The 12,010-nt window shown below is 37.9% G+C and overlaps 1 protein-coding gene across 1 annotated transcript in view; it reads left to right on the top strand.

The window, feature by feature from the left end:
• Positions 1 to 6,356: 6,356 nt before the first annotated feature.
• Positions 6,357 to 12,010, top strand: part of nr6a1a (nuclear receptor subfamily 6, group A, member 1a) — a 38,403-nt gene continuing 32,749 nt past the window's right edge. Inside the window, exon 1 of the mRNA XM_085908812.1 lies at positions 6,357 to 6,438. Within this exon, the coding sequence (XP_085764938.1) occupies positions 6,423 to 6,438 (16 nt within the window). The 5' untranslated portion in view covers positions 6,357 to 6,422. The remainder of the gene's footprint in view (positions 6,439 to 12,010) is intronic.

A 12,010-nucleotide genomic window follows, 5' to 3' on the forward strand; every position in this document is an offset into this window, starting at 1 on the left:
TGTTTCAAGTCGCTGTATTCAGGCTATATTCTAAAAACCATCCTGTCAAAACAAGGTATTATTTATTTAACTAATTTAGAATGAACTTTTACATTTATATATATTTGATATTACACTGTATTTCCTGTCGACAAATGTTTGTTTCATTTGATTTTGAATTTTGTGAGCGATACATGAAAAACAAAAAACAATGTATGATTTGAGAAGTATGCTTTTTTTAGCCAACTACTGTCAAGAACAGACCCACGATCTTTTAAACAGAACGGGAAATGCCTTTTATTTTGAAGATACTATAGAAAACAGCATTTCCAACTAGTTGTACTAAGTTCATTTTGTTTCACTTGTCAATCACTTTTTTTTTGGTTCTTTTATCACAAACAATTTACTGATTTTCTGCCATCATGTGCAATTATTTTATGGAGGATTTAGAACAAAAAGCACTCTCAACAGCACCAGATACATACAAACCCACACTATGGAGACACTACGTAGATGACATTCAAGAAAAAACAAAAACAGGACATACACAACACCTTACAGACCACCTCAACACCATAGACACCACTGGCAACATAAAATTCACCCACAAAGAAGAAACTTTTTTTCTCCAGATTGATCCAGACTCAAGATTGATCCATAGCCTTTCTAGACATCAACATACACCACATAGACAACGGAGACATAAAAATAAAAGTACACAGAAAACCGACACACACCGACCAATACCTCCTCTGGACATCAGAACATCCCACTATACATAAACTGTCAGTAGTCAGAACACTATACGAACGAACAACAATAATCACGGACGCGGAGGACAGAACACAGGAAGAAAAGCACATACAACACGCACTCAAAAAATGTCAGTATCCACAATGGGCAATAACTAAAGGTGCAGAACAGGTAAAGAACAAAAAATACACAACACAAGGGGAAAGAAAAAAGAAAACACAGAAACAAGAACCCAGCGGTATGGTGACGTTGCCGTATGTGAAAGGAATTACGGAACGCATACAAAGGGCCATGAAAAAAATATAACATAAACAAACCTATCAAACCACACACAACACTCCGTCAGATACTGGTTCACCCAAAAGACAGAATCAACCCGGAAAAATGCAACTCCATATACGAGATACCATGCAAATCATGCAATAAATCATATATCGGGGAGACAGGGAGGAACTTCACCGCCAGGAAAATGAAATGAAAACACAAAAAGGAGTGTGAGAAGGAGACAGCAACAAGACAAACAAGAACAACAAAACAACAAGCAGAACATGAACACTACAAGTCAGCCATCACCGACCACTGCAAAAGAGAAAGTCACATCATGGACTGGGAAAAGGCCAGAGGACCATCAACAGGGACAAGGGAGCCTACATGCTCTACAAGCAGCATTTTGGAGAGGTGAACGGACAGCAGAGGGCGTGACTCATCTGTCAAATCTGACAGGTGAGTCACGCCTTCATTCATCCATCAGCTGATAAAGACTCGTCACAACTACAGCAGTGACACTCTGATGAAGGCGGAAGTACATGCCAAAACATGTCAGGTAATGCAACCTAAAATAAATTGTTTGTGATAAAAGAACCAAAAAAAACTGGCATTTCCAACAGTTTAGTAAAAATCATTGCTTCTATTGTCCAAATGGTGAGTTGTTTTGAAAAAAGTGACGTTGCATTAATAGCCACCTACTATTTCCACATTTATAACTACAATAATCCCAGTAATTAATCGTATTTGATGGGTAGAGAACAAATGACTCAACATTTAAATGCTATTATTTAAAATAAAACTGACACATGACAGACGATTAGCAGTTGTCCTTACTCCCACCTACTTCAAGGTTAAAGGCAACATTATGCAGTTTATCCACATTGGAGGAAGGGTGCTGAAAGGTCAAGGGTGACATATGGCTGCTCAGGTTAGATTTCTTACTAGTATCAACAGCTAAGTTTGTCATTCAGGCTGAAAAAAAATTTATGTTTCTTTTCACAAGACAAATATTTGTTTCCATTCAAGTAAGCCCTGGTTGCTTTTGTGTTTATTGCGGTTCACATTGCAACTCCATTCCAATTTTTTTTGCCCATATATGGCCTGTATCTGATTCTTTTAAGACGGTCTGAAAGGCTCAATTCAGATTTGTATTCATTTATTCATTCATTTCAATTTTTTGTTAGTGGCGTATTAGACAAACTTAAGTTCATTCATTAGGCGCGGTAGTGGGTTGACGTCATCTTTAGCGACGTCTCCCGTGAAATGCGATGGAAAAGCCTCACCTCATTCCTCCAAAATACTATTTCCACTTCTTGCCTTATCACTCCTCTGTGGAGATGAGCTAATAAAAGGATAAGCCTGTGGCGCCAACTCGCTTGACCACATTTACTTCTGCAAACATGACATTTCGAGTTTTTCACTTTTCATCTGCAAAGGAGATCTGCAAAGAATTGATCTGATCATGTGAACCACTTATTTATACCCAAGAGGGTAGCAGGCATGTTGAAGCCTATCCCAGTAGTCTTCGGGTGGTAGTCAAGGGTCACACTGAACTGGTTGACAGCTAATCGCAGGGCAGATTTAGACCAACTATTCACACTAACAATCATACCTATGGCCAAATTGGCTTAGCATGTGTTTTTTTTAGTATATATAATATACATATACATATCTATATCTATCGATCGATAGATAAATGTCGCTGGGAACGATGAAAAGAGGTGTTTGAAGGAGAAACATGCGAAACACAAAATGCCTCATTATTTAAGATCTATCTATCTATCTATCTATCTATCTATCTATCTATCTATGTATGAGTATATATATATATATATATATATATATATATATATATATATATATATATATATATATATATATATACTCATGTGTTTCAGGCATATGTGCCTAAGGAATTGATTAGGAAGGGAAAAAAAAAAAAAAAGATGCCGCCCGTCAGAGTGCTGCTCTTGGATGTGCCGAGTGGGTCTGAGCGGTCCTGGCTTCTGGTATATATATATATATATATATATATATCATAAATCAATCAATCACAGAATGACAGAATGATAGAAATATTATAGCATCGACTCAACACTAACATTTCAACAATGTATACACATGCACATACATGTTTTTATTTTTACTTTTATAAAAGCATAGGTCCAGTAACTTTTTAATGCTATTGGCCATTTTCATGTGGAGTCATATTTTCAAAGATCAACATAAACAAATTGAAATAATCGCTCACCATAACCAACGCTTCAACAAGTCAGCATATTCTGACAAGCATTACGACACAGTGAAAACACAGTAAAGAGTCATGGTGATTATTATTGTATGATTAATAAGATGAATAAAGATGTTGGTAGCACAGCTGTCTGAGCTTTATTTGACATCATAATCTGGTGATGAATTGCCACACTGTGTTCCTGCTCTTGCTCCTTGAGCTGATATGAATGTATTGAGGCTCGCAGCAGTCAGGGTTAGCCTCAAACTGTCTGCCTCATCTGCTAGCCCCAACCATGCATGCGTGAGCACGACATCGCTGGAGCCTTTCGGCAAAGAATAAAACCACATTTGCAATATATTAATCCGTTTCGCTTCTTTTTAAACTGAGCGATTATGTGACCCTGGATTTTTGAAAAGATCGGTTACAGTCAGTTTTATGGGCGTAACAAGTTAGCGATCAATGATATCCAGAACAAAATACAGACAATCTGGAACAGTTTGCAGCTCTGCAAACACATGCTAAACTTGAACGAAAACATTGTTACAACAGCAGGACTATGTCTTTACAAAGATCTGCACTGACATATGGTAGCAAGCTCGGTAGTTCATTCATAGCTTGTCATGCCAAACAGCCAACCATTCCAGGGTGTTCCGATTCACATTCTCGGAGGATATGCTCGATGGTCTGGGCGCCCTCTCCACCAAGTTATCAGTGAGCCAAGGGTTTATCCTTTTATCACCCACCGCAAGCAGTTGGACTGTCCTGGCGTGCAATGTTAGGATTGGTCTCCTTACGAATTAACAGGGTCACGACGAGAACGTTCCTAACTTGACCCCTCGGTAGTATAAATGCAACATAAACTGGCAGGTGAAGAGACAGGCTTTGATCACCCTACCAAGAGCCTTCATATGTCTACTTGCGTACCAACCTGCGCAACACTAGCTTCACTGTCTTAAATAGCTTAATAGCTCACATTCGCTTGTTTCCCTAAGGTAGCCACATGAGCTACCTCTCTGAGTTGCCTTTGAATTTAAAAAGCTTCTTATATTCTTATACAATTTGTGAGTTCGCGTTGCGTGGTCATTCACATTCACATTGGGGGTAGAGGGTGTTGTAGAGCTGCTGAGAGAGTGAGCATGTGGTATTAGTTGGGCGGAGCAGCGTGGAAAGCGTCAGGCAGTAAACAGGCCGGAGGATCCGGAAAGGCTTGTCCACTACTGTGGGCGGTTAGTTCCAGCTGAAGGAGAGGCTCAAGGGCTTGTCAAGTTGGCCTTGTACACTTCTTGAAACCCTAGATAGTTCTCATTATGCATCACTGGTAAGGCCACTGGAGGGGATGAAGGATGAAAATTTACTCATTGGTATGAGAACTTTTCTGTGTTCATGTTTAAGAGCAATTCACCTGCCCCACGTTATATGCAAGTCAAGAGTAAAAGAACCTGCTGGTGCATAGCAACAAGATAGCTGTTCAAATTTGTTTGTACTTTGCACATTTGTGTTTGCTAAATCTACTGCAGATACAATTTCCTGTAGTTCTATCTGAAAATGGCATTTGTGTTTTGACATGCCAAGTATTCCTATCATTAAAGACTAGTTTGCACTCATTGTTCCTGCTTAATTATTTTAAACTTGGGAAGCCATTTCCGCAATTTGGCTAGTATTTCCACTATAAGCCATATAGGCTATGGCTGTGTCTCAGGGACATATACATCTAACTGCTATTGCAATCAACAAAGACAAGTAACAATGTACGTATAGACCTGCTTGTCTATGACCTGTAACAAAGAAAATCTATCTCATCCGCTCTCGATTGTAAAACTTTTTAAAATGGGATGTTTTGTGATATGACTGTGGGTAGAAACATGTCAATTAACACGCTACATTTAAATCTCAATTCTACGTAAACTTTGTGGTCCAGAATTTGGGAATCGCGTTAACCCTGAAAGCGTGTTGTATAGAAGTCTTGTTTTTCTTAGAAAGGCATGTTTTTAGGCAGCCCAAGAGGTAATTTGTTACGTTAATTTAGGTCAGGCATGTTGTTGGGCAGCCGAAGGGGTATGATTGCTCCACACACATCGAAGCCTGTTGACATTTTATTAAAAGAGAAGCAATACGCAAATGACAATATCAGGCAGATTGAGAAAGTTATTTTGATGCCATGTGAATTGGATGGAAGAGAGAATAATGCAGCCACTTATTCAACTACTGTGTCTGGCCACGCTCTTTGACTTGAGTGACTGTGTCGATGAGGTGCTTCTGCGAACAAAATCGATCCTAGCTTTCTGTAAGACTGTAATAAAGCAGTCAGAAATATCAAACAGTCCGATTTCTTATCTGACCCCTTTAAATTGGTCACGGAAATTCATCGAATCATTAGCGCTAAGGTTTACGTGCTAGTCCTTTAGCTCCGTACGGTCCATATATCATCCATTTAAAATACTACTTGAAAATGTATTTATAACGATAAAATTGGGGTCCATGACCAAACCACATTAGACAGAAAGTCGCGTAGGATCGAAGCGAGTAAAATCTAGATTTAGGTGTGCAAATAAAGCACCACTATGGTGAGTGCACCATTGGAATATGCACCAATATGTGGAATGGTACAGATTGATATTAAAAACAAAGAAGTGCATACTGTGCCAAATTATGTTGAAAATTGAAATGGGCTTTCTCTTCACCCCGTTGGTAACCGAGCCGGTTGTGAAACCAGAGTACGGACCTTCTCCCCTGGCACACAAAATACTTCAATTAGTTAATGTTGGTGTGTTTTGTCAGCTTGAACCTGTGTTTATGCTTGGACATGCACTTTGGTCCTCTCCACAACTGCTGGAGGCATAGATGAGGGGAGGGGAGGCTAATTTGGAGGAAAAAAGGGCGGGGGTGAAGGGGCTGTATTGTAGGACAGCAGTGAAAATAGGACTATCAGTTCCACTCAGATAACCCCTAGCTGTCATTGGACCTCAAGCCAAGCCGTGACCCCAGGGCTTGAACTCTGTGGTCATGTGACCAGGCAGTAAAGTGACCAGTCGTGTTACTTGGCTCCGGCTGTGGTCAGAGAGGAGCAGGCTGTCGAGGAAAGAGGTTGCTGGGGGAGAGAACAGAGGGGAAGGGGGAAAAAAGCTATGAAGCAATTCTTCAGCAGACTCCATGTTTGAATGGGTTCCAGGCAATCTGGAAGAAGCATGAAATGGATACATGGGAAGGTAAGTGAGGCTATCATTGGTGGTTGATAATTTCTTGCAGAAGGCCAAAGATTTAAACCTAACCTATTCACATGTGAATGACAATTATATGTGAAAATAAGGAGTCTATTTTTGGTGACAAACACCGTTTTATTGCCAGCAAAATTCCACTGAAAGATTATGTAAAAGACCACAATGTGTTGCTTAAATGGCAACTTGTAAATGCAAATAGATCTTCTTTGCATATTTGAAAAGTGACAGAGAAAATGTAATTAGTCATTTTGCTAATGGGTTACTTGACGGATTTAGTCCAAATACGGTGATATGGAAAGATTTCATCTTTTTAGCGATCTTATCCATGACTGTCTTCAAGTAATTTGTGTGATTGTGAATTAGTGGGTATTAGATGTGGTTGTGATGTTAACATTCTGTTGTTTTGGATACATGGCAGAGGGATTGCATTGTCAGAAATCTTTGATGGCTGTTACTGTACTTGTAAAAAAAAAAAAATAGCCATTAGGCTCAGTGTTCAGCCTCATTCTTCCTCATTTCAGGAGTTTCACAGGCAAAGATTTTTTTTTAAGTAACAGTCTTGCATACAACCATTTTGACATTTTTCTTTTAGATTGTGTTTATTGATTGATTTAGCTATTTGAGTAGAATTGATCTGCTTATTTTTAATGAATGGATAAGATATTGATTATTAACCAGAGTTCCTATACAGAGAAACGAACCACCAGGGTCAGTGTATATCACAAGAAATATGGAACGTAAAATAGCACAATCCACATGTTTGGTCAACTTTTCATCCATTTGAGATTTTTTTCTTTTTAATCAAGTTAATTTCATATGTAGATTATCAGCAAAACTGATCTAGTAAACAAATCCACTGTCTTCTTTTAATGTTGTCCTTCAAACCTCTGACGTAGCATGCATGTGGAGGAACCATTCTACTGTATTCGTCCCCTCCCCCATGTTAATCCGCCAGCAGCCATGTCGGTTGTGCTTCAGCTAAGACAGGGTTAATGCTACTCTTCAACACATTGCATCACCTTCAAACCTTCTAGTGGACCATGTTGGCTGAGAAATAGTTAATTTCCCATGTTTAAGAATAAAAGTGAAACAAAACAAAAGACAGGAGAAAAAGGTATCATAGAAGCCTGTTTATATGATGCAGATAAAGGCGACAGGAGTAGTGATAAGATCAATAGTAAGGGTGGGGGAGGTCAGGCACACTGTTATACTCAACTATAAATAGCAGATGACAGAAGCTGTTCATTCACGCTACTTACTCATTTTCTTAATTTCACTGAAACTGGTCCATCATTCAGGCCACTGCCCTGTCAAACCAAACCATCAAGTCAATCATGTTGCAGACCTTTGTCTTTCAAGGGTGTGTTATTTCAACTGGACTCAACCCTTCCCCCAGTGCACACGCTCGCGCACACGCACACACGCGCATACACACGCGCACGCACGCACGCACTCATGCACACGCACGCACACACGTTTACTGATTAATTTCCAATATGCCAAATCACTTCAATCCCTCACATTTATGCAACACATTTTAGAGTCAATAACAGTCGTGGGAACATTGTTTTGAAAGGTCCCACCTACCACGGTGAAAATGGAGATGCCATCATGTAGTTTATAATCAATTACACTCTCACCTATGTGCTGGATGACTCCAAATGATATGTTTGAATTGTATGGTAGTGCGAGTATATATATACACCAGGGCTGTCAGTTTAATGTGTGAATTAGATTAATTAATTTTGCAGCAATTTAACGCAAGTAATCTGGAATGGCATGTGCAAGCATTTTAAATTTGGCCCAGTAAGTGACCCTTAAACTGAAGGAGCATGTTACTTCCTTCCTGCTTTTTGCAGAGCTGTTTTCTTCTACTGTAGCTTAACCTCAGACACACGGATAAAGACATTTGTAGTGTTTCTCATCATGGTAGACAGCAACAGGCATTGTCCATCGAAGCGTAGAGGTGAGCAAACATAAGCAAAATAATTAATTAACACACCTATTTCAGAAAAAAAAGATAATACACACATTATTATGAATTAACATGCACACACACAACTAACAACTCATTATTTTGGAACATGAAATAAAGAGAAAAGATTTAATATTAAACACTGAGGCATTACAGGTGAAATATGGTCATCTATTCCAACTCTTCTGGTGTAGTGACGTCATTCACATTGTCTTTTCTTTTTTTTCTTGACAAGTCACGTTTTCAGTACGGTGCAATCTAAAGAAGTTGAGACATTTGCATTTTCAAGCTAAAACTATAATATTCAGTATTAAGGTTGGTTCTACCCTCTGTAGTAGATGAAGTGTTTGCAGTGGAGAGTTTCAAAGTTCCAACAGGCTGTGAAACTGAGGAGCAACTAATGCAGAAGATCCCAGAATTTTTAATTGCTGTTTTATATTTTATATATTATAGTGTTTTTGTATTGCATTTTTGAATAATGCACCCGTCCTAATTAGTTTGCGGATGTGCTTGACCTTTTTTCTTTTGAATTTCATTTATCAAGCAAACCCCACCAATCATAAAAAAAGTGTATTTCAAATCTTCTCTTCTTGGTGTACTGCACTGCAATTTTATAATGCCCTAGAATTCAGAATTCTTTATTTGGGGACCTCTATCAGATATGAGAATAAAATGCGATTAATTAGATTAATTAATTACGTGTCCTGTAGTTAATTCAATTTTGTTTTAATCACCTGACAGCACTCACTACACTCACTGCTTTTATGTAAAATAACCATTAATGATTTCTTTTGATAACAAAGCTTTACTATGATGGCAAATGAACAACTGTTTTTATTTTAATTATCCTATATTTTCTTTTTTTTAAGATACATCTTTTTATCTCCACGTGGTTTCTAACAATACCACTACCAATAGAGTTCCAAAGTTTAATATTTACATTTTACAATAGACTTTGATGGCAAAGCACTTTGTTTTAAATCTTTTTTTTCCACCCAAAAATGGTTTTCACTAGTTAGGTGGTACTTCACTTAAAGTAATTTAAACAGTGAGCAAATTGTTGAGAAAAGTTTGAGAACCAATGTATTAAAGGATTCAAAAGGAATCACAGCTGGGGGTTTTTTTCTTGGTTTTACACATTTTTATGCAATGTAAATATCATTTAGGCAGCTTTTTTGCCCAAAAACATAGAAACACGAAGTACTATGTCTTGTATGGTCAGGTTTGGATTAATGCATGTTTCGTTATTTTGAAATAAATGCATGTACTGTTCATTAGCAGCTTTTTTTGTATTGATTGCTGTTTAACAGTATTTTAACAAATGAATAATTTGAAGACGGATACAAGTTAGTTTGGCATATTGCGATTGTAGGCATCCTCAGGCATCATAGATTATTCCAAATTTAGAGCAACAGAATGTAAAAAACTTGAACTAATGAAACACCCTAAACTTATTTAAAGCAGATAGAAATTTCATTTTAAAAACAGCAAACTGTTGCATGCAGTTTGCATTTTCATTTAATTAATATAGAGCCCCTGCCTGGTGTAGTATTACTTAATGCTAATCATTCAACCTTTAAGCTTGAGTGTATATTGTCAAGACGGCTCTGTCAACAGGTCACAATTGTTTCTTTGGAAGCACCCAATCTACAACTGCATGCAGACAATTTAGAAGATTAACATCACAGTGTGGTTTGCCAGGAATTCGGGATATTAGTCCCAGAGGGTCTTCAGATGCCTTCAACCTCTGTGAATGTGTTTGATGTGTGTTATGTACATACCAGTCATAGTAAAAAGGTTTTCTACACCCCCGCCCTTCGTCATCCTCAGGTTGTAGAGATAAGTAAAGGAGAAGAACAGACATGATATCTGGAAAAATAGGAAACGAGTAGGCTTGGAAAGAGGGGGTGTGGCCCAAGCGGAAAAGTACAGCAGATTCCTGCAACCCCCGCTCCCTGTGTCAGCTGAGCACGATTGTGATGGAAAGCACAAAACAAAACCTGAAGAGAGAAACCCCTTTAGCAGCAGGCCTTGTTGCTCTGCCAGCCCCTCAAAAGGCTGCTTTACACTATGCAACTGCCTTTGTGTGCTCATGGTGTGGACAATAGAGAGATTTGGCCAACATACTTGTGTGTTCTCAGCATGATGAAGCTTGGAGAGGCTTGGGCCTCCTGTATGCAAACTGCTTCGCATATGAGAGCAATGTTTCTTTTTCTTTCTTTCTTTCTTTCTTTCTTTCTTTCTTTCTTTCTTTCTTTCTTTCTTTCTTTCTTTCTTTCTTTTTTTCTTTTTTTCTTTTTTGCTTTCTTGCTTGCTTGCTTGCTTGCTTGCTTGCTTTTTTGCTTTCTTACTTGCTTTCTTACTTGCTTTCTTATGAGAGCAATGTTTCTTTTTCTTTCTTTCTTTCTTTCTTTTTTTCTTTTTTTCTTTTTTGCTTTTTTGCTTGCTTGCTTGCTTTTTTGCTTTCTTACTTGCTTTCTTACTTGCTTTCTTACTTGCTTTCTTACTTGCTTTCTTGCTTGCTTTCTAGCTCCCAGTGGCTTTAGATTCTTAGCCATGTTGCTCTTAACACACTCCACTGCTGAAATACCTAAAAGAAAAACAAAAACAGCCCAGTGACAACAACATGACAAGTGATGTTTGCCTCATTTTGTCATCAGGCTTACAGAGACTGAAATGTATAAGCTGAAATGTTGTGAGCAGTGGAAAAGGGTGCTATTAATTTTTGTCTCTGACATCAACTGAAAGTGCTCAACTTCCTTTTCCTGGTTTGTGTTAAAGTTTGGAATGAAACCCGGGTTGACCTCTGGGAAACAATACTGCCTTTAATGGGTGTTGAGGGTGGTCTCTCTGTCTCTTTCTCTGTGTCTGTCTGTCTGTCTGTCTGTCTGTCTCTCTCTCTCCCTCTCTCTCTCTCTCCCTCTCCCTCTCCCTCTCTCTCTCTCTCTCTCCCTCCCTCTCTCACCCTCCCTTGCTTCATCATTTGATCATTGCCAAACTTAAAAGGAATGTAGTTGACTACATGGAGGCTAACTAAGGTCATCTGGCAGATATAGTTCTTATTTTGATTTTACAATCTTGAATGTTCACATCTCAATTGTAATAAAATTTTCCTTATTTTGACGTGAATACCTTTAATGTTCATATCTTGATTTTGACACAATAATGATATTGTACGCAGCCCTATTTTGGGATATACGCATAGACATACATATGTACATTTACATACACGTCTACAGTACATATACATGCATTTATACGCATACATGTACATACATGTAATATACATATATACACAAAATCAAACAACTGATTTAGTTCCTCTGAGATGTTTTAAAAATAATCGCAATAACATAAAAACAAACAAATAACATAAAGACAAACAAAAAATATTAAATAAAAATTTTTTTTTTTTATGTTTGTTGGTTATTGTTTGTTTGTTTGTTTGTCGTACGGACTTACAAATGACACTATGAAGTGTTATTTGTTTTATTTTTTATCTTTTTATGTTTTAAATATGTTCGAAATAAAGATATAAAAAAAAAAACGCAGTTACTTTGTGACCATTGAATCTGATCAAATGGT

This window comes from Syngnathus leptorhynchus, chromosome 4 (genome assembly GCF_054491065.1).
Source record: "Syngnathus leptorhynchus isolate UIUO chromosome 4, UIUO_Slep, whole genome shotgun sequence".
NCBI classification, from domain to species: domain Eukaryota; kingdom Metazoa; phylum Chordata; class Actinopteri; order Syngnathiformes; family Syngnathidae; genus Syngnathus; species Syngnathus leptorhynchus.